We start from the raw sequence: 21,974 nt of genomic DNA on the forward strand, positions 1-21,974 counted from the left end.
GTTTTTTTTTTTATTTTTTTTTATTATTATTTTATTTATTTTTCTGAGACCCGATCTCACACTGTGTTTTAACTGATTCTTTTTGTTTGTAACCTGGTATATACAAAATCTTAAATTATAGTTAACTTTGTGTTAAAAGTTTCATTCTATGAGGAGACTTGCTAAAAGTATCCATCATGAATTTCAGTAAAGATAACAAGGAATTCCTTGCATCTTGAGCAGATACACTTAAATAATTTCTATTTTGATGCTTTGGAGTGCTAATGCTATTGCTGAATCAAAAATAGCTAATACTAAAATAGCTATGGTAAAATAGCCATTGTTGTAAAAGGTTGTGGGATTATTTTGGCATTTAGATACTTCCAGAAGTTGGAAGTACTGTAGTTGGGCACATTCTGTTGAGTTTGTAGTTCAGCAAATACTTGTGTAAGTTTTGTTTCAAATAGCAATTATAATTATTTCAACACTTGTAAAACTGTTACGAAAGGACTTATTTATTGGAAATAGTTTAAAGTATTTCCTTTAATCATGATCCCAGGGTGGGTCTGTCTCTTCTAGCTTATTGAATCAAATCTATGTGCTTTTTGTTTCTTGAAGTTCTTTCAGAAGTACCGAAAGAGAGTGAACTTTGTCTGCTCAGAAATCAATGCAACCAGAATAAGGTATCTTGCGTAACCCTGTACAGCTTTTAAGACTGAGCAAAAGCCTTGCTGGCCACTTGGGGGCTAGGAGTTAGCAGTTACTGTAGTACCTCTTCCAAAAAGTGAAAGTTAAAGGTTTTTTGGTGTGCAGACAAGATCCTGCCAACATTGACTGCTTGGAGGTCTTAATGTGGTAACATTTGCATAGATACCTCACCTGTAGGAAAAAGATAGTTAAAGTAGTACTGAAGCAATATTAATTGTATTAATATTTTTGTCATAAGTTTTAAATTTTATTTAGCTTGAGAGAGTTTTATTTAGTAGGAGAGAGTCTGGAAAGCTAAGGTTTTTTTCCTCAAGATGCAAGTTTAAAAGGAAAGAAAGTAAATAGTTGAAAAGTAGCTCATTATATGTTGATACAACTTGTGCTTTTTGCTAAAATCTGACCGTATGTTTTTTGGGGAGTGTTCATAGTTCCTTTTTCCCTCCATTTTCTTTATTTTTTCTTGAATAGCAGCACTACAAAGCTCACTGAATTAAGAGCTGCTGACCCATGCGGCCTGTAACCATCATGTAAGGTATGCTTTCTAAAATACACTAGTAAAACAGATCACTCCAATCAGCAGAAGTTATCACAGTATCACAGTATGCTAGGGATTGGAAGGGACCTCAAAAGATCATCTAGTCCAATCCCCCTGTCGGAGCAGGAACACCTAGATGAGGTTGCACAGGAAGGCGTCCAGGTGAGTTTTGAATGTCTCCAGAGAAGGAGACTCCACAACCTCCCTGGGCAGCCTGTTCCAGTGCTCTGTCACCCTCACTGAGAAGAAGTTTCTTAAGTTTAAGTGGAACCTCTTGTGTTCCAGCTTGAATCCATTACCCCTTGTCCTATCGTTGGTTGCTACTGAGAAGAGCCTGGCTCCATCCTCATGACATTCCCCCTTTATATATTTATAAACGCTAATAAGATCACCCCTCAGTCTCCTGTTCTCCAAACGAAAGAGACCCAGCTCCCTCAGTCTTTCCTCATAAGGGAGATGCTCCACTCCCTTAATCATCTTAGTTGCCCTACGCTGGACTCTCTCCAGCAGCTCTCTGTCCCTCTTGAACTGAGGGGCCCAGAACTGGACACAATATTCCAGATGCGGTCTCACCAGGGCAGAGTAGAGGGGAAGGAGGACCTCTCTCGATCTGCTAACCACCCCCCTTCTAATACAGCCCAGGATGCCATTGGCCTTCTTGGCCACAAGGGCACAGTGCTGCTCATGGTCATCCTGCTGTCCACCAGGACCCCCAGGTCCCTTTCCTCTACACTGCTCTCTAACAGGTAGCTCCCCATCCTATACTGGAACCTGGGGTTGTTTCTGCCCAGATGTAGGACCCTATGAAGTTGCCCCATTATTGGTAGCAGAGTTTAAGAGGTGTAGTTGTATATGCTGTAAAGATGATAAAAAGCTTTAATAAAAGTAGGCAGTTTTGTTAAAACAGTCTGATAACTTGCATACTGATTTTTGACTACTGACTTGATCTATTTTAACTTGATCTTTAACTGATAAGGAAGTATTTCTTAGAGGTAATTGCTGCAACTAATTTATCTTAACAGTGTCCTCGCATCATCTTCCCTTTTCTGGTCATCACAGGAACATTATGTAATAGTAATTCTTACTTACAGGAAAGACAATACTCAGTGTCAGTTCTTCCTACATTTTTAATATGATCTTTACCCATTTAGGGGAAATGTCTCTCACTCTGTTCTCTGTTTGGTTTGCCCCCCATCTTTTCCCCTCTCCTCCACTGAAAGCAAGACTCTGTAATTAGCAAGTTCTGTATAAAATCTCTGGCAATAAAGATTGATCAGTGTACAGGAGTGCTTCTGGAGAGAGTCTAATTTTAACAAATGAAAAGTTCCAAGTATGTTTTTAAAATGTTATAGAGCCTCCTCCACGCAAATAGCATAGATATGCTGTACTGAAAATGCTTTGACTACTGAAGAATAGAGAGAATTCCTTGATTAGTTGTTAAAACTGTACATTCTTTCAGATAATTTTTTTTTTCCAGAAATTCATTATGAAAAGTGGTGTTGCACATTGTGAGACCATGTTCCTTGTCCCCAGCTTTGATCACTAATAATAAAACAATATTGCACAGAGCAATTGACGCATTGTGGTTTATATACTTCAGATTTCAATAGCTAGCATGTTATGCCTGTGATAGCTTGCTTCAAGGTGTGGTTTTAGCCAGCTAACTAAAACACTTAAGTATTAAATTACTCTTTATCTTTGTATGTTCTGGAGGATCTACAGAGTTCATATGTAAGCTTAAACTACTGCAGTGTTAAAGTAATGATCTATACAAGACCTCAGTTTTAAGAAATGAAATACAAAAATACATACCCATATAAACAGTGGGGACACTTAGCTAAGCAGAAAGCAGCTTCCAAAGCTAGGATTCATATCACAAAGGCTAAGACTTGATAGTGTTAAAAAAATACCGTGAGACCATGAAGCTAAAAATTTGGACTGCCTACTATATGTATATTTTTACATATAGTATGAATATGCATATATAAATGTAGATATATACATATATACATATACATAACACTGCTAATCTTCTGATCAAAATAGAGAAGGAATAAAGCTGTTTTGAGCCAAGCTTGTGTAAGGCACAGGTGTCCTAGGAAATACCCAGCTCCTTTGTGGAAAGTGATGTGCTTCTCTTTGCTTATCCAAGAACTGAGAAGAATGCTACTGAAAGATTAGAGAGGAACTTTGAGGATGGCAGAGGAAGAGATCTTCTCTTTCACAAGCCTGTCAGTCGCTTCAATCTTCTGCTCCAAAGGAGAAGGCTGGAGGGGGAGGGAAAAGCACCATAAATGAAATAGAATCTTTCATAACACTATGCTTGCATGTAGTGTCTAATATCCTGCTTTTCCCTTGCTAGGCCTTCTTTCTTTCTCCTTTGCATCAGCATTGTTTCCTATGTATAGGGAAAGGAAGTACAACAGTAGCGAATAATGGCTTTGGCTATTTATTCCAGGTGTTTAAAATATTAATATTAAAGTATATAGTGTGAGTGCTCATTCGGTTGTGTACAGCTCCTCTTCCTTGCCATGATTCTTTCCTGTGGACTGTGCATCTACTTTTCTCCTACCCTCTTTCTCTCTTGGGAAGTGCCTGTACCCTGCAACTTTCCATCCTCCTTGCAGGAGACCGGTGGCCCTCTTAATGCAAAGACAGAAACTGGAGCCAGCAGTTTGTTGCCATCAAAGTTCACTAAAACAGAATATTGGAAGAAAATCATGATGCATAATGTGGGAAAGATCTGCTGAGTCTGGGAAACCTTTAGAAAGAGGGTGGGCAGTTGAAGAGCAGTTTTCCAGGGGATCTATATTAAAACTACTGCTACGTTCTTACTTGTAACAATTTCTCTGCATTATCTTAAACTGGTATTGAAATTGCAGTGAGTGAAAAACCATCCATCTTTACTGAATCTTCTGTTATAATAGATCTGAAAAAAAAATCTCAATTTCCTTAATTTCTTCGTAGTTTTTTCAGACCTCTATTTAGACACCTGTGAATAATATACACCAGTCTTTTTTCCCCCTCGCTGTAAAATAGAACAGGTATCAAATTTCTCAAATTTTTCTAATGTAGAACAGGGCATGCTGTTAGCAATGAAGAAATTTTAATGTAATCTTAATAAGGAATTAAAGCAATATTGCATAAGGTATAAATTGGCATCCCAAGATATTTTTTTCTTGTTTTTAATTACTAAAAATTGTGTCTGACTTTCTTTCCCAATGTATTGCTGAAATATGACTAGGCATTGGGCATTATGCATATTGTTTAGCATGTAATCTTGAGTTTATCGTGTAAGATAATGTTACATGGTTGTTTAAAGCAACTGAAATGAAATTATGTCCAGCTATTAGAATAGCTAAGCATTTGAAGAAGTAAACATGCTTAATTTTGGAATGTGTTTCAAGTTTAAGCTTAAAACGCAGCTTAGAGATGCGTATACGGTAAACGGTATACTTTGAAAATGTTTGGGGTTTTTTGGTACATCTTTATTTGGATATTGCACATATTTGCTATGTAAACGTTAGCTTTGAAAAATATTACTTTGGATTTTAAGGGATTTGTGTATATAATAAGTTCCGTAATGATTCTGGTTTTCTGAACTTTTAGGCAGTGTGAAATGCTTTTTATAGGGTCATATATGATTTTGTTAGTTTTAGGGAAACAGCAAAACATCAGATGATAATTTAACTTCTTTATGTTAGACACTAGTTGCCTTCATATTTAAATTAAAAAAGCCCTCTCATGTTCTAATTATTCTTTCCTTAAAAAGCATTTTTCATTGCCAAGTTGTATGATTTGCATTTTATAATACTGTTACACTTTTTATTTTTCAGTCCCAGAAATCCTGGATAGAAAATACTTTCACCAAGAGGGAGTGTGTGTATATTATACCAAGTTCAAAAGACCCCCACAGGTAAATGAAAAATGATGTAAGAACTCATTACTGCTCTTTAAAATTAAAATAAGTCAGTATTGTAAAGACAGTGTATAATAGATTTTTGGAAAAACTACTCAATCTGTATAAAATACTGTCTTTAGTTAATATTTTTGTGACTGGGAATTGCCGCTCTTTATGACTAGCTTGGATTTTTTTTTCTTTCTCTGAAAGTACTTTGGCATTGCGGAAATCACTAATAAATGTTCCCCTGTTTCTTTGCTGCTTCTTACCAGTCCTCCTAGTGATGTCTATGATGTGTCTACAGTGTGGGGGTATTGTAATTTTTTTTTTTTTTTTGGTGGCATAGTTCTGAAGTCAGAAAGTTTCATAGAAATATATATACTCTATTGGAATTTAAAGAACAGCAGTGTCAGTGTAGGGTGAAATGTAAAAATAAACCTGACAGTGCAGGAAAAAGGGATGAAGAACTCATAGAAGAATAAAGAAAAACAAGAATCGTGATGGGAGAAAAAAATACAAAATAAAGACTGAAGAAATATTTGCTTCCAGGGAAGATAGATAAAACAAGAATAGTTTGAGTATCAAAAGATTTCATGGGGTAACTGGTAGTTTTTCATCCTTAAATTCTGTAAGGGAAAATATGAGGCTGAAAAATGGGGAAATATATTCTGGAGGGGAGGCTGAGACTAATGAGGAATGTTTTGCATATCTTGCATGTTGCTTTTATCTTATGCTAAATTAGAGATGTGAAATCAAGTGAGTTAGTGATACCTCTAACATACCTAATTTGTAGAATTATCTTCACTAAGTGTTATAGATATAATTTAAGAGTTCCTACAATGATTGAACTTGATATGCATAGTGATGACATCTGTGTCCCAGATTAAATAAAATCAAGTTGAAAATAGGTTCAGAATCGGTATTTTAAAGGTAGTTTTGTTTCCCCAAAATGTTTACTATTGTCCTTGTGGATTTCAGATCATCAGATCATATTTTTGGTTGTTGGTTGGGTTTTTTTTTGTTGTTTTTTTTCTTTTTTTTTTTTAGCATCATGTGTTTGAGAGCAGCTGAGAAACCTTTTCTTCTGAACTTCAGAGAAATTCTATTTCAATCTTTTCCATGAAAAAAGTAATAAATCTCCCTTGTTCTATTGGGGCAGAGTATTATTTTTCTTTTAAGAACTTTGGTTTTAGGCAGAGAAAGAACAAAGTAAATGCTGTAAAATTTTTAAGGTATTGTAAATAATTCACTACATTCCTTTAAACCATGTGACATGAGAAGACTTTAGAATTTATAGCCATGATTGTAGCACATGGAAAATTTGCAAATGCAAACAAAGTAATTAGGAAGCTGTTAAAATTTCCAGAGCATTTTACAAGGAACAAAATGATCTTCAACAGTTGCCCTTTTAGTTTAACCCATTTGTAGCATACAATGGATTTTACAACTTTCCCATCAGATTTTGTCCTTCAGTTTGTAAGAATTGCCTACTATTGTTCGTGAATTGTGTGTAAATGAATCAAATGTAGACAGGAGTATTCGGTATGTTTTGTTGATAAGTACCTTTTAGTATAGATAATTACACTTTAATAACTGTTAGAGAAGATCTAAAGCTATAGTTCAGTATTAAAAACGTAGATGATTAATAGCAGAGTGTAACTGCTATAAAGGGCAAAATTAAAAAATTGTTTATACTCAAAGTCTGAAAACAGTTCGTCTACTGTATAACATCTTTATTTGTATGCTTTTGCATACTGGCTCTTAACCATAATTGGTTAATGGCTGCTTATGAAAATTATGGAAAACAGTGGTATAAATTTATCTGCTATGCTAATTTTAAATGTTAAGAAATCTGTTAGCAGAAAAACACCAAAAGTGGTTAAGATGTAAGGGGATAGAAATAAGGAATTCTTTTTATATAATAAAATTTATGTAAAGACACTACTATATAAAGTTTGTTCAAATGTGTCTTTTTCTGGTACATGCAAATCAGAAATGATCAAATAACCTTCCCACAGTGGCAGTTCAACTTGGATGTGTATTGAAAGGATGAATTTGTAGAATAGACGCAACAATGTACAGTTAGAATGAGTCCAAGAAAATGCTGGTCTGTAAGTAATTTCTTGGCATCTAGCAAAATGTTTCAGTTTGAGTACTGCAGGTAATCCGGTCTGAAACATTCCTGGGCCTGAGATATTGATGGTTCAAAGCCTGAAAACCTGACTGAAGCTTTTGCATCTTTAGGTGTTTTTATTTTACATGATTGTAGTATACTTGGCAAGTAAAGACAGACAAGTTACCATGTTAAAAATAGGCAAACTTGAGTAGCGTGTTTTCCATTTGCTGGAGACCTCTTTTTTTTCCACACATGAAGCGGTGTGAGTGGGGTGTGTCTGTCCCTGTCTCCTCCCCACCGCTGCTTAAAATTGAAGTTTACTCATATATTTAAAAATTTCTTATAGATGCCTTCCAGGATGTCAGATTTGTCAGCAACTTGTCAGGTAAGAGTTCTCTGTAATTACAATATTTATGAATATTTTCTTCCATTAAACAAGCATTTTCATAGTAGGGTTTTAAAAAGTTTTCATAAATATTGCGAATGACAAGTCAGTGAAAGGTCAGATATAAACCAAATGCAAGCAGTGAATAGAGAACTGTCTGCAATATGTAGAACACAGTTATAAATGTTATATAAATTCTTTGTCTTCAAAGAACCAGTTTTCTGTGTCCTGACTACTCAGTTTCTTCTGGCCTCCAACTTGCTATCTCAGTGAGCTTCAATATTTGCATAATAATTATGCATTGTAATTAATTCTTGCTATAAATATTTATGGCAAGAAGGCTTGCTCTAGAAGAGAGGTTTATATGATATTTAAAGTCTTTGCTTTTTAAATCTGACATATCTCTGTTATAGATAAAAAGTTCTCTCTTGTCTCCCAATAAAACTATTTGTTTAAGTATTCTAAAAATGATATGGTTGGGTGCAGGTGCTGTTGTGGCCGCTTGGTCAGACAACATGCTTGTTTTACTGCAAGTCTTGCTATGAAATACTCCGATGTGAAGCTGGGTGAAAATTATAATCAAGAAATAGAAGAATGGTCAGTGGAAAAACATACAGAACAGACCTCTACTGATGCTTATGGTGTCATCAACTTTCAAGGCGGTTCTCATTCTTACAGGGCTAAGGCATGTATCCCGTTTTCTTTTTTTCTTACTGTAAACATGTTGATATAGATGGTGGATGCTTAATTTAACTTTTGAAATTGAAGGCTGAACACAATGTCATTCATATTGTGACAAACCAGTGCCCTCTACTATTCTACTATTTCTTATTGAGATCTGAATTCTTTCTAATTTCTGTATTTTATTTTATTTTTCATAACAAAAGTTGCTCAGGTCTGTCAGAATTAGTTGTATTCATGGACAAGCTTACTTTCAAATTGCAAATGGTGATCAGAATTCACAATCACTTCAGCAAAACATGTTAAGAATTGAGTGTCACTATTTCAAACTTCATTAAAATGCAGGTTATCTATGCTGGTTGCTTACTCACTACTGTTAAATTTTTATAGGATCTGTTAAGTAGCATCTTCTATCTTAACCCTCTATTCATAATTTTCAAACTTGGAAAATCATTTAAAATTACAGAGAGATGTGGAATCTGCTGCTTTAGTAGATTTGTTCAAAATTGTTGAAGCATAATCATACTGATCAGAATAACTAAGTGTTTTGGGAGAGGGCATTAGTTAAAAACAGGCATACCAATAAATCAAAATTTTGGAAACCAACTCTTAATTCACAAGTGCATGTGTACTGGAGAGGCTAGAAAACTGGAAATTCTGACATGTTCCTCAAACCATTTCGTAAAGGATTTATAGTTGCGGTGGAAACAATTTAATGCTCACGCTGTTATAAGTTGTAAGAGGTTCTGTTGCAGTGTGGCTCCTATGGCCAAACTGAAGTGCTTGAATGAGGGAGCTGTGCTCTTTATGTGGCTGGCAGACCCCCCCCCCGGGAGAGTCCAGTGCTCTTGGAGAGAACATCTCTGTGGAGAGAAGGGCTCTTGGCAGAATTCTTTCATGTTGGTAATAGCAGTGTATGTGTTCCTTTGTATGCTTAGTATAGCTCAAAATTGCTGTGAATCCTTTTCTAGGAGTACAGAAATTACAAGCTGCCTGTACTCATTTCTGTGCTTATTTCTGCAGAGTGCTAGTGGGGTTGCTAAAACCAGTTTATTGGTATAGTGATGGTTTTTTAGTTAGAACTTGATTCAGGTAGGTCTTACTGAATAGCTGGCATTAAAGATGCAGCTGATGAACCATCTACTTAATCTTATGCTGTTAAACATAGCAAGTTAAAAAACTGCTAGTTTTAAAGTTTTCTATTAAAGAATGTAGCTTTCCTTCCCACCAGGAATAGGGGAAGAAAAGCAAGCAACTGTCTTTCTGTAAAACTTTTTCACAGGAGACATGCAAGCCTATCCTCAGTAGATGGCAGAACTTTTATAAATATTTCTGAATTTCATCTAGTTTAGAGATCATCCAATGCTTTCCTGAAGTCTCATTTTTCTAGGTCACTGTGCCAGTAGGATGGAATAACATAATCTTTCTGTAGTCATTCCCTTTCCAAAACTTGCTTTCTAAATTGTTAACTGTCTTGTCCTTAATTCTGGAGGACATAAAGTAAGCTTGTTCATTTATTGCATCTCCTGTGTTTTGAGAAGGTGAATGACATTTTCCATAGCCTGGAGGAGGATAACGTATCCTGAAGTACATCCTGGTTCTTCATTTTACTCATTGATTCTGTGATGATTTCTTTTACGGACCTTTTAACACTCTTCTTGTGCCTGCAGTATGTGCGATTGTCATATGACACTAAGCCTGAAGCTATTCTGCAACTTATGCTTAAAGAATGGCAGATGGAGTTGCCAAAGCTTGTTATATCTGTACATGGGGGCATGCAGAAATTTGAACTTCACCCACGCATCAAACAGTTGCTTGGCAAAGGTCTTATTAAAGCTGCAGTAACAACAGGAGCCTGGATTATAACTGGAGGAGTGAACACAGGTAAAGAAATATGAATGAATGTGCACAGTTAACTGGATTATATTTTTATAAGAGCTAAAAGATTAATGGATGCATAGCTTCATCTTATAGCAAGGAAAATTTGAGTGAGTTTGGTCAAGTGAAATTAAAATAATGCATTTTGAATGCATGTAGTTGGAAGTGGGCTGCTGTTTTGTCTTGCAAAGAGAAACAACACTAAGGTGGGTTTTTTGGGGTTGTGGTGCTTTTTTTCGTTTGGTTCTAGATTTTGTGGTTTTGTTTTTTTGGTTTTGAAACTGCAGAAGGAGAAACTTAATGTGATTAAAATAAGTACAGTAATGTACTGGAAACTCTTCAGTTCGTACTAGGCTGATAGTTATTTTGTTGAATTAGTGATACATAGTACTTTGTTTCCTTCTGGTATATGTAGAATTGTGCTTTTTCTTTGATGTTGTGTCAAATTGCTTCCCAGATCCTTAAAGGCCCAGTTAACTAATATGACAGTTGTATTTCTTAATAAAATGCGACATTCAAGACATTGAAGTCTTTTTGTGCACAAACAGGTGTTGCAAAACATGTTGGTGATGCTCTAAGAGAACATGCTTCCAGATCATCTCGAAAGATTTGCACTATTGGGATTGCTCCATGGGGTGTAATTGAAAACAGAAATGACCTTGTTGGAAGAGATGTAAGGATAAATTACCTAATTGAAATAATGATTTACCTGACATATTTTGTGACGAATCTGCTCAAGCATGTTTTTTCACTTGCTTTGCATCATTGGAGTACTTGCTTTAATATGAAGATACGTTGAAATCTGTGACTTATGCAAGATAATCAGTGTAAACAAGTTGCAAAATGCAAATGCGCTAGAGGAGGAGCTTGTTCTCAAGTACTTAATCCGTTTCCCCCCCTACTGATATTACCGAATCAGATAAAAAAATACTAAAGTATTAGAGAAAATTCATGTTTACAGAGGACAATAAGTTGAAAAATTTTGATGCAGAGTCTTCAATGCTACTGTTTGCCAGAGCAGTCACAAATTTTCCCCAAAGAAACCTTTTTTAAAGGATCTTTTCTCTATTATCCTTCAGAACAGAATTCTTCTGTGATACTGTTATCTGCTTTCCTGCACAAAGTTAAGAGCTACAGCTGTTGGTGTATCCTGACCCAAGGCACACTTATACGTGTCAGTGCTTCTTGTTGTGCCATCAATTCTTGTGTCTAGACAAAAAGTTAAGTTTCACAGAAACAAATTTGAATCTGTATATGTAAAAGACATTGTTGTGTGCTTATACTTAGGTGGTTGCTCCATATCAAACCTTGTTAAACCCATTAAGTAAACTAAACGTCCTAAATAACCTCCATTCCCATTTCATTCTGGTGGATGATGGAACAGTTGGAAAGTATGGAGCAGAAGTTAAATTGCGGAGAGAACTGGAAAAAACTATTAATTTGCAACGGATCCATGCAAGTAAGTAATTCTGATCCCTGAGGGCTGAGTGTTACTTTGCTCTAATGACAAAGGTACTTGCACCAAACATCCAAATGAGAAAATAGTAAAACTAGTCTTTTGTTTATGTCTCAAGTCTGAATGATTATTTTACAAATTTCAGCTGCTGCTTTGGACCCTAGATATTGCTGTGAGATTTAGGATTTCTTTGGGACCAGAGGGGAGAGTTCTTTTAAATAAAGTTGTCAGTTTTGCTTTGACAAAGCAAATGTACATCACTTGAGTTACTAGTATGTTGTCAGGCCTTACTGGTCTGATTGATTCATGGTTTTGACACTGATCACTTGCGGTTTCACAATAGGGCAATTGATTTTGTAAAACATCATCTGTGTTTGTGCAAAGAAGCCATGACTTCTTTTGGTGTTTTCCCAATTATGGAGCAACACATCTGTGTTTTTTCTCTTCTAGGAATGCTTTTGCAATACTCCCTGTCTGTAGAGGGTTTACATGTACCTATGTTCAAATTGTATACATGTTGTCATCTTTGGAAACTATTTGGGGGGAAGGTAGAAGGGGACTTCTCTAAAGAAAAGATGTTCACTTTTCTACGTTACTTCAGGAGTATTTCTGTGAAGAATCTCTTCTGTTTTGTAGACTGTATTCCATTATATTTATCAGCTTCTTTGCTTCTTTCCCTGTAGCTCAAAGTATAAACAGTGCTTGAAACTGTGCATTCACAATGGTTAAAATGTCTGTCAGGCAGCATTTTAATATTTACTCAATAGAAGGGACATACTTGATTTATTAAATATGTAAAATCAATCTTAGCATTCCCTATACACTTACAACATTGTCTGGTTTTTATTGCTTAATTGCAACTTTATAGGAATTGGCCAAGGTGTGCCTGTGGTGGCGCTTGTATTCGAAGGTGGCCCCAACGTCATACTCACAGTTTTAGACTTCCTTCAAGAAAGTCCTCCTGTGCCAGTGGTAGTATGTGAAGGAACTGGTAGAGCTGCAGACATATTGGCGTATGTTCACAAGCAAACAGAGGAGGGAGGGTAAGTCCTGGCACTGCTAGCAAAACTGTCAGTCATACATAGATGGGTTTTGAGACCATTCCTTAATGAATTTGTGCAAGAGCTTTATCTGTGGAAAGACAAAAGCTACAAGCAGAATGTGTAATCTTGCCTGTGACGTAGCTTCCCAGGTTGACTGCCATAATAGCTCTGGCTAAAGACCAAGAATTCTTTTCTAGTTCTAGATTCCTCCTACATACTTTGTACCAGCTGCACCAAATTCTGTAGTGTATGCTTGCTTTAGCCATACTTACAAAAAGCATAGGAAAAGTGTACACACCAATATCCTAAAGTAAGGGAAACATGTTGTGTGTAACTTATGTGCAGTAATTTTGTTACACCATTGTAACTAGAGGACCCAACTCAGTTTAAATGCTCTGTCCGCTTCACCTTCAAATTTTAACTAAGCTACAGTAACTTAAAAGATAATTGTGACTGTTCTTAAGTGTGCACAACAGAGTTTTGCTCAACAGACGTTAGAGTTGACTGGGCCTTCCAGAGATGTGAGAATAATATAGAGAGTAGTGTGTTACCAAACTGATGGAAAAATACCACTTGACTCCATTGAATGGAAATATTTTCATGCAGTTAGCTGTTGCATAGTGGTAACTTTTCTTGAAAAGGGATCATAAAGAGGTTCTGTATTGTTTCTTCTGAGTAGTCTTAAAACTGAACTTACTGCTTACTTCTGTTCAGTTGAGAAAACACTTGTCTGTTTCAAGTGTAGTTTAAAATAATAAGAGGGCTGGAGCTTGGGCTCCAGAATGCTTAGTGATTTCTGGTTTGTTGCCAGACTTGCATAAATCCTTAAACATATTGGGTCCTTGTTGCAGGGACCCAATTGTTGCAGGGACTGCCTCAGAACCAGGAGGCAGGGATCTAACGTAGCAGTAAACCAAACAGCTTTGTCCATAGTAAGATCAGAAGCAGGTCTTATTCAGAGGGGTGAGTACGTAGTATTTTGTGTCAAAACCTTTTAGTTGAGAGTGTCTCAGAAATGGGTATGGGAAGGAAAGGGAGGCAAGCTTATTTAGTTTTAGGAGGCAGTAGTAGAAGCTCATAGATTAAGCAACCTATACTTCTTTCTAAAGGTTACCCAAGATTTTGACACTGAGACAGTAATATGCTTATAGATAGCAGGACTTTGAATGGACATGTTGAAACTAATTAAATGCATTGTTGTTCTTACTGTTCATGTATAACTGTGTTTTCCTGTTTGTTTCAATCTCAGGAATGTTCCTGAGGGTGCTGAGCCTGAAATCATTTCAACCATCAAAAAGACATTTAACTTTGGTCAAAGTGAAGCAGTTCATTTGTTTCAGACACTGCTGGAATGCATGAAAAAAAAAGAACTTGTAAGTAGATCTTGCCGTAAAAAATTTTTATGCAAGGTGCATGCATTTGTGGATATAACGTTAAATTGTATCTCAGTGTTGTTTATGATAGAGTCATTCAAAAATCTTTTCTGGACATAGTGGATCTTCCAGTTACAGAAGATAGTCAACTACAGGTTTTGTGTATACTTTATCTCATGGCCAAGACAGACTTAATTCTTGGGATTATTTCTGGTAATCTGAGTTTGTCGTTGTTTCCAAGTCTGTTTGGTTTATTTGTAGCATGTATGTATTTTGTATTTCTTGGGACTTTTTTTCTTTTTGCTTTTTTTTTGGTCTTTTAATTATGACTGTACTAACAAAGATCTATTATCACTGCATCCTTAAAGGAAAAGCACTTTATAAAGCTTTATATGTAGCCTGGGTTCAGGTACTGGTGTCTCATTTGGACATGATATTTTGCTGTTCTAAGGTTCAAAACTGTCGTATTCAGCTAAACATGTTTGCTGGCAGGTTAATCTCATAATGTAGCATGAACTGGAAGGGTAAACAGAATACTGTGTGGTGTTTACAGACAATAGAGAATTGTAATCAGAGTGGGAAAAGAAGTTCAAATTGATTGAAGAGTGTAAGGGCTATCTGCTATGCTTTTTCTCATAAAAGATTGTCTTGTGTGGCACCCAGTTAGGACAATAATACAGAGTGCACACTAAAGGTTAGTTTAAATCGAGCGTAGGCTTAAATTGCATCGAAGATAAGGTAACTTTTTAAAGTATTTCAATTCCTGATGAAAAAGACTGGAGCTAATCACCTATGCCTGAAAATAACTTTAAAATAAGTTTTCCCTGTTTTACCATTTTGGACAGATTACAGTGTTTCATATTGGGTCAGATGAACATCAGGACATTGATGTTGCGATACTTACAGCATTGTTAAAAGGTGAGACTTAATTTTAAGAGTATTTGGAATCTCCAGTTATTGTTGTTTAGTGTTTATATGATAGATTATTTATAAAATACTGTAAACTGTAAGAACCTTTTTTAAGCAAAGAATACTGTTTTCTCATTGTATATAACATAATGTGTCATAAATGGTGAAATATACATATAACTATGTGGTGGATTGCTTGATTTGGCCTTTTTAGGAAAGCAGAATGTTTGTTATATTTCAATTAACTTTAAATACTTTTTTATTTTTTTGCTTCTTAAGGCACGAATGCATCTGCTTTTGACCAGCTTGTTCTTACACTTGCGTGGGATAGAGTTGACATAGCCAAAAATCATGTTTTTGTTTATGGGCAACAATGGCTGGTATGTAATTGTCCTGATTAAGCAGAATATTTTCTAAGAGAGAAACTTAACTTACTGTAAGGAATGAATCTTACGATTTTTGTAGAGAGAGACTGTAGAATTTATTTTGAGGACAGTAATTTTTGCATACTGCATAGTCTTACAGCTGTTTGTTATTGCGTAGTTGAAAATGGTCCACAAATTTTAGAAATGTGCTAAGTGTTCTATTAACTAGAGGAGAAAAGACATTGCAAAAGGTGGAAGCTGAATTCATATTAGTCAGATGCTCTTTCTTCTTTACATTTGCATGGTTATAGGAAGTTCTCAAGAAGCATCTAGTAAAATGCATATATGAACTACTGTTGGCAGCATTGCAGTGTCTTTTGAGGCGAGGGGGACAAAATGTTTCTTGTAGTCTGCAAATTAGTTTCAAAATGACGTTGTGGGTGTTGCCTTTTTCACGTATTACTGTAAAAATAAAACACAATCTTACAGGAGTGTGCAGTTAAAAGTACATAATGTAAAGCTTGTTGATAGCAGTGATGGTTCTAAGCATCATGGTCATTGAAGCGAATTGTGCTTTAAATATTTTATATCTTTGTGTTTCATCTAATATCAATCTATGAGAACAGCTTAACTGTGTTGAACCAAATGTCTACTTAGTCCCGTGTTCTGTGTGAGTAGGAGATACCTATGGAAGAGTGTAAGGCTTGCTGATTAACTCTTCAGATTATTCTCTCATCCTGTAATTGTGTGCAGTTCAGGGGATTTTTCTGAATCAAGGGTGACATTTTTGTATTTGTAGACATAGAAGGTTTCCCCAACCCTGTAAATGAATGAGTTTATGTGATCTAAGTACACTTACTTTTGTGATGCCCGGTTTTACTAGTTCTCCTCAGGCTGTACCTTGTTACTTATTTGTTGTAGGTTGGCTCTCTGGAACAGGCTATGTTAGATGCCCTTGTGATGGATAGAGTGGCGTTTGTGAAACTTCTGATTGAAAATGGAGTAAGCATGCACAAATTTCTTACAATTCCCAGGCTGGAAGAACTTTATAACACAGTAAGTGAATGATTGCTTTTTAAGATGCTTTTAGAACAGGTTTTTAGTTGCTCATTGTGTTGTATACTAGGTCACATGCACCAGTCTGAACGCCATGAGTTGTCGCTAGAGAAGGCTTCCTGGCGTGAGGTTAGAGTTGAGAAGTGCGTGCTGTCTGGCTGCTTTGTAGTGCCACAGCTGCTTTCTGGCTCTTCAGAAATGATACCAGAAATAGTTTGCCAGCAGGATGTTCATCTGTGTCTGATGTAGGGGATAGATACTGAAGGGAAAATTGCAGCCTTGTTGCGGAACATACGAAATGTGTAAACCACAGTGGGGAAGAGAACAAGAGACAGTCAGATGGGTGAAACCTGTGCACAAAATATGAGGTCTAGAGACAGTATTGTTAGGGCTTCATAAGATTAATTCTGTCTGTAGCAGGTAATATTATCGTAACAGTTGTAAAACTAGTTTGTTTTGTGAACCTGAATAGTTACAAATATTACTTAGAAAAATTTTGTTGCCTTAGCTGTTGATGTAAGAATTTTCAAGTAGTTTTTTATAACACTAACACGACCAAACAAAAAACCTTCCACCAAAAAGTAGCTAATGTGAGTAGTACAGAAATATGACTTAGATTTACATTAATATTCTCATTATCTGCTTTTGACAAAAAAAAAAAAAAAAAAAAAAAAACAAACAAAAAAAGAGGGAATTCTTTAGCTAATAAAACTCACTTGATCAGGTGTAGTTATTTGTTTTTTTTTAATTAACCTTTTATGGTGTTGCTATTACACACTTGATGTGCTTTTGAGTTCTGTATGGGAGCTAGGGTAACTATATATCTAAAAGTGTAACAGTTCATGCACTCACAAGAAATCAGAGAAGGAAGAAAAATCCACTTTGCAAAACCCGTAAAAGAGGGAATGTTCAGACTAAAGATTTAAAAAGTAAGGGTGATTTTACTATGGATCCTGCAATACTGTAAGCATGAATATCAGTCTGTGTGTGTTCCTGTAAATTAAAATGTTTATTTGTTAAAACTTGTCTCTATAATATTATATTTTAATAATATGAAAAAAAACCCATAATGCTGCTGTTTGCACTTTGGGGTGTTTTGTTTTTTTTTCCTTTTTGGACAAACTATGGGCGTATTAATTAACTCACAGATTAAAACAGAAATAAATGAAACAAAAAAAGAAATAGTCTATAGCTAGTATGGTTGTTTGCAATATTTGCATTTATTTGATGTCAGCTGTTTGTTTAACAACTAGGGGTTTCTTTTTTTTTTTTTTTTTTTTTTTTTTTAAACTAACATGCAAAAGTATTTGGCTTCTGCTGTAATCTTCTCATGTTGTCATTGCACTCTAATTTCTCATTCCAAAATTTTTCCCCCTCTTTTTATAAAGAAACAAGGTCCAACTAACCCAACGCTCTTTCATCTTGTTCGGGATGTCAAACAGGTATGCTGTAAATGTAAAAATCTGTCAAACTAGCAGTGTTAGTTTTTTGATAATTTCTTATGTTTGACTGTCAATTTAATCTTAGGTTTATTAAGTTTTATTGTGAATAATAGGCTATCTTTGCAGTCATTCTGTTGTTCCCAATACTTGTTGTATGCTTAGTGCCCTGCTGCCAGAAAGATGTTAAACCCTGATGAGTGCTGTCTTTTTCATCTTACATGTGATTATTTACTCTGCTAGGGGAAAACGTACAGAAAAGCAGCTATAACCTTGTCTTTTTTGAAACTGATAAATATTAACCCATGTAGATTTTTTTTTTAATCATAAAAGGTTTAATTTTTTTTTTATTTATTTAGAGCTGTGATGTGACATGTAGAAACCCTTTAAGCAAGTTTAAGATTATAATTTGAAAAACTAAAAATACATTTTGTGTTCCTAGGGAAATCTTCCTCCAGGATATAAAATCAACCTGATTGATGTGGGACTGGTTATTGAATATCTGATGGGAGGAACCTATAGATGCACCTATACAAGAAAACGCTTTAGAGCTATATACAACAGTCTCAGTGGGAACAATCGAGTATGTAGCATTTGGATAACAGGACATGCTGATTCATATGTTCTCAGTTAAAAAAACCCCTATGTATTTTGGAGGAAAATTGGATCCATATTGTTTTGTTCTTCTTGTCAATTGACTGGTTCTTTTAAAGGCAATAGTAAGGCCTATGAGGGCAGCTGGTAGCTGTTTTGGGGAGGACAAACAAAAGGTTTTGTTCTCTTGCTCCTTATTCTAGCACATCTAAATTCCTTCTCTGTTATTCCCTCTTTTCCTACTCCTAGGGGAAGAATGAGCACTAAACATGCAGATTAACCAGGGCTTGGGATGCAGATAGCTTAGCTTCTTGTAAAGCAACAAGAGTAGCTGCCTGCTTTGTGACTTCTTAAACAAACAAACAAACAAACAAACAAAAAAACCCCACCAAACACCCCCCCCCCAAACTTGTTAAATATCCAGTGAAAATTCTGGTTGTTGCTGTTATGTTAGTTCATCACTGTTTTGCTAGCAAAGTAGCTGTTCAATTGCAAACTAAGTATCCTAAGTATCCAGCTATAAACAGGTGATTTTATAATGCATAGTACCTAAGAGTAAAGAAAATAAACCAAACCTCTTCCCCTTATTCTTGTTACAGCGATCTGGGCGAAATCCTTCAAGTACTACTCCTCAGATGTGTAAAAGCCATGAGTCTTTTGGTAACAGGGCAGACAAGAAAGAAAAAATGCGCCATAATCACTTCATCAAAACAGCACAGCCATACAAACCAAAGGTACGTATGTGCGAAGGGAACATGGCTGGGTTTATTTTTAAGTAGTGAAGAATGGAGAACCTGGTTGAATTCCGGCTGCCGCTGAACTGTGAGAGTAGCAGTAATATTACTGACTTTGGTAAAGCTGGAATTTCAGTCTTGCTTTTGTACTTGTTTATAAAGTGTCTAGCATGCTTACAGGATTCTCTGAAGAGTGTTTAACTTTCTGTATAGTAGTCTTGTGGATAAACTTTGATATGTTAGGGAGCAAAAAGCCTATCTTTGGCACAGTTCTAGCAACAGGGGGGACTCACACGGCTTTGTAGATGGAGCAAGATTTGGCCATGGGTCTCCATGAATTTCCTCCTTTGTATGGTATATTAGGTACTGCTGTAAGGTATATTAGTTACTGCTTTTCTTTTGATCTATAAATCAAAGTAATTCAGTCTCCCAGTCATGAAAATGAATTGGACTCAACTGAAGTTTTTGAACAAACGTTCCACCAGCTTTTCAAGTCTTCATAAATTTTTTCTTTTTATAATTCTATATAATTTGATATTGGATCACTCAGCATTTTATTTCAAGTTATGTAATGAACAAGTTTAGAGATTTAAAATGTAACTTTCTGATTTTATTTTAAAGATTGACACTGGTGCAGAAGAGGGAAAAAAGAAAAGAACCAAAGATGAAATAGTAGACATAGATGATCCTGAGACCAGACGTTTTGCTTATCCTCTCAACGAGCTGTTACTTTGGGCGGTGTTAATGAAGAGGCAGAAGATGGCCCTCTTCTTCTGGCAGCATGGGGAGGAGTCCATGGCGAAAGCCTTAGTTGCTTGCAAAGTCTATCGTTCAATGGCATATGAAGCAAAACAAAGTGACCTTGTTGATGATACTTCAGAAGAACTAAAACAGTATTCCAAGTAAATTGCATTTATATAATTAAAGTTCTTTTCTTGAAATTTAAAGTAAAGGTAGTGGGCTATATATGAACAAAACCCAAACTGTTCTGTTAGCACACTTGAAGACAATTCCTTTTTGCAAAAAGGATTAAGTTGCACTCTAGTAGAAGTTTTATATTAGATACCACTCTCTCTTGAGTGTTACAAAGTCATGGTTTATAGTTAAGTTAAAATGACAGTGAATGTGCCATTTGCTCACTTCCATAATTGCCTTATATGTCTTAACAGCTGTTTATAACCTGTATATGTTTTTAATAGAAGTCACAGATTCACGTTGTAAGTACAAATTACTGTAGAGTATATCTGTCCAGAAGGGACAGGTAATAGTCCCGTCAAGCTGTGCTACTGGGAATTTGATTGTACAGGAAAATTCGACCTAAACTCAAGGTCATTTCTATAGCTACTACTAAATTTTGTTTTGTTGTTTTTTCTTCATTCTAGTGAGTTTGGTCAACTGGCAGTTGAACTGTTAGAACAGTCCTTCCGACAAGATGAAACTATGGCAATGAAATTACTAACCTATGAGCTTAAAAACTGGAGCAACTCAACTTGTCTTAAGCTAGCAGTGTCATCAAGGCTTCGTCCGTTTGTAGCACATACTTGTACACAGATGTTGTTATCAGATATGTGGATGGGAAGGCTGAACATGAGGAAGAATTCATGGTACAAAGTAAGCATTGTCGCAGTTTATCAGTGTTAATTCTGATCAACAGAATTTATGTTTAAATAGAAGGAAAGCACATGTTTATATGCTATTTGTATAAAGCTTTCACAACTATAGCTTATGTTAATAAATCCTGTAAAACAGTCTCCTATAACATAATCAAAATTGGAAGTATTTATTGTTAACTCTTTTTTTGACACTCTATTATCTTTTCAAATAAGGTACAGAAATGTAGAAGGCAAAAACCAGGCAAGTAGCCTTTCATCAGAGGCTTAAAGAGATCATGTGAATACTAATCCACTACTAAAAACATAGTGGTAAAAAACCTTAACAGACAGAAAAAAAACTGCTGTAAGAATACAGTTTCATGCATTTTGGCTTTTTACAGACAGCGCGTAAGACTTGATGTAGAAAAGCTTTGTGTATATCTTATTTTGGAGGAAGAAACTGAGCAAAAGCAGGGGACAGAATGAAACAAGTGTAGGCAAATCAGGGATAGGTTTTCCAATGGTGCCCTTTGTGCTGTAGATCAATTGAACCAAAATCGTGTGTTTCTTTGAGATGGTGTACGAAAACCTAATTGTTGCTAGGGATATAATGAAATAAAACTTTCCTACAAAATATCTACAAGCATCATTTAACTTGTGACCTACTAAAATCCTCTTTGGTAACTGATTAACCATTTTCTTGCTTGCTTTATAACAGGCTAATGACAATAAATAGCTTTCACTTATTCTCTTCATCCATACCTTAGCTCATTTTTCTACCGTAAGTTGAAAAAAATCCCCAAAACAAACAAAACGCTCCCCTGCCCTCCCCGCCCCCCCCCCCCCCCCCCCCCCCCCCCCAAAAAAAAAAACCCAGAACCCACAACCTTGACTCATATATGCTTTTTAAATACACCTTGACAGTACAAAGTTCCAGAGTTTCTGGGAGTGGAGTAAAGAACAGAGTGTAAACACCACCTCTGGATCTTCAGGCTTGGAGCACATTCTTTCTAGTGACTTTTAGTTTTGGAATTTGTTGATTCTTCCCCTTTCCTGTATCTTCAAGTCAAGGAACACTCTATATATGTGATCTTAGCCTCTTAAGTCTGTATATAAGTAATAACAACTAATAATTTTCTACATTTTTTTTTCTTCAATAACAAGCAAGTGAAATTTGGATATCAAAGGATATTCTGTGTGTTGGTGTATTCTGATACTCTAATGTAGCTG

The 21,974-nt window shown here is 35.7% G+C and overlaps 1 protein-coding gene across 1 annotated transcript in view; it reads left to right on the forward strand.

Annotated features, from left to right (window-relative positions):
- Positions 1–21,974, forward strand: part of TRPM7 (transient receptor potential cation channel subfamily M member 7) — a 57,930-nt gene that overhangs the window by 16,699 nt on the left and 19,257 nt on the right. The window contains exons 2-17 of the mRNA XM_082488507.1: positions 5,059–5,138; positions 7,586–7,624; positions 8,111–8,309; positions 9,976–10,189; positions 10,732–10,856; positions 11,471–11,642; positions 12,508–12,682; positions 13,932–14,055; positions 14,901–14,973; positions 15,244–15,344; positions 16,251–16,385; positions 17,774–17,827; positions 18,267–18,407; positions 19,018–19,152; positions 19,774–20,054; positions 20,535–20,763. Of these exons, the coding sequence (XP_082344633.1) occupies positions 5,059–5,138; positions 7,586–7,624; positions 8,111–8,309; positions 9,976–10,189; positions 10,732–10,856; positions 11,471–11,642; positions 12,508–12,682; positions 13,932–14,055; positions 14,901–14,973; positions 15,244–15,344; positions 16,251–16,385; positions 17,774–17,827; positions 18,267–18,407; positions 19,018–19,152; positions 19,774–20,054; positions 20,535–20,763 (2,277 nt within the window). The remainder of the gene's footprint in view (positions 1–5,058; positions 5,139–7,585; positions 7,625–8,110; positions 8,310–9,975; positions 10,190–10,731; positions 10,857–11,470; positions 11,643–12,507; positions 12,683–13,931; positions 14,056–14,900; positions 14,974–15,243; positions 15,345–16,250; positions 16,386–17,773; positions 17,828–18,266; positions 18,408–19,017; positions 19,153–19,773; positions 20,055–20,534; positions 20,764–21,974) is intronic.

Source organism: Vanellus vanellus, assembly GCF_965231255.1.
Source record: "Vanellus vanellus genome assembly, chromosome: 11".
Classification (NCBI taxonomy): Eukaryota; Metazoa; Chordata; class Aves; order Charadriiformes; family Charadriidae; genus Vanellus; species Vanellus vanellus.